The 706-nt window shown below is 35.7% G+C and overlaps 1 protein-coding gene across 1 annotated transcript; it reads right to left on the bottom strand.

The window, feature by feature from the left end:
• Nucleotides 1-6: 6 nt before the first annotated feature.
• On the bottom strand, nt 7-641 carry LOC110034439 (the record flags this gene model as incomplete). Its single annotated transcript, XM_020738698.1, has 2 exons — nt 228-641; nt 7-40 (listed from the first exon to the last, which is right to left on the bottom strand). Coding segments are annotated over exons 1-2 (318 nt in total), but the record flags the coding sequence as incomplete, so codon positions are not given.
• Nucleotides 642-706: the final 65 nt, after the last annotated feature.

Raw genomic sequence — 706 nt, forward strand, 5'->3', positions numbered from 1 at the left:
TTTCGCTTGCAAGTTTGCATTTCTCAAGCTCAAGTGCAATCTGGAAAGAAATAATGCAAAAAAAGAATATATACAAAAGAAAGAAATTGTCCACCACACAAATAAAAAATGTAAATAACAAATAAAATTGTTCACAATATCAAATGAGCTTATTAAAGAAGGAAATTAACAATAAAAAGGCATGAGCTGTAACATATCATCATTTATTAGGAAGTACCAAAACCCACCCCTGGTATTGTTCTTTCCAAGAGTTCAACATTGTGTGGGCAGACACTACAGCTTCTTCTGTGGGCAGTTGTTGAGCCAAAAGATCAAGCCTAAACTGAAGTGATCTAAGCAATGCCAGGCCATCCTGTGCAGTGCCATTGAGTCTAGGGAGAGAATTCCGGTCCTGAATACCCTTTCCAGATTTCCCACAACAATGAATTTCTTTTATGTTGTCCTGAATGTGATTCACAGTTTGATCCCATGTCCTTTTCACATCATCAACAGCAAGTGAAACTTCGTCCATTAAAGCCTATAAATGTAGCAAAAATAAGCAAGCCATCAAGAGGACAGCCCACACCCCATTCTCATATAGTAAAATGTAGGGAAGCTCGCATACATACAACACAATTCTTTGTATTTACATATCAAAAGTTTGATAGTTAAACTTATAAAACCTTGTTGTCATAAACCTATGCATGAAAATGTATATTTCACTTTT

The sequence above is a fragment of the Phalaenopsis equestris genome, unplaced genomic scaffold (assembly GCF_001263595.1).
Source record: "Phalaenopsis equestris unplaced genomic scaffold, ASM126359v1 Scaffold187319, whole genome shotgun sequence".
In the NCBI taxonomy this organism is placed as follows: domain Eukaryota; kingdom Viridiplantae; phylum Streptophyta; class Magnoliopsida; order Asparagales; family Orchidaceae; genus Phalaenopsis; species Phalaenopsis equestris.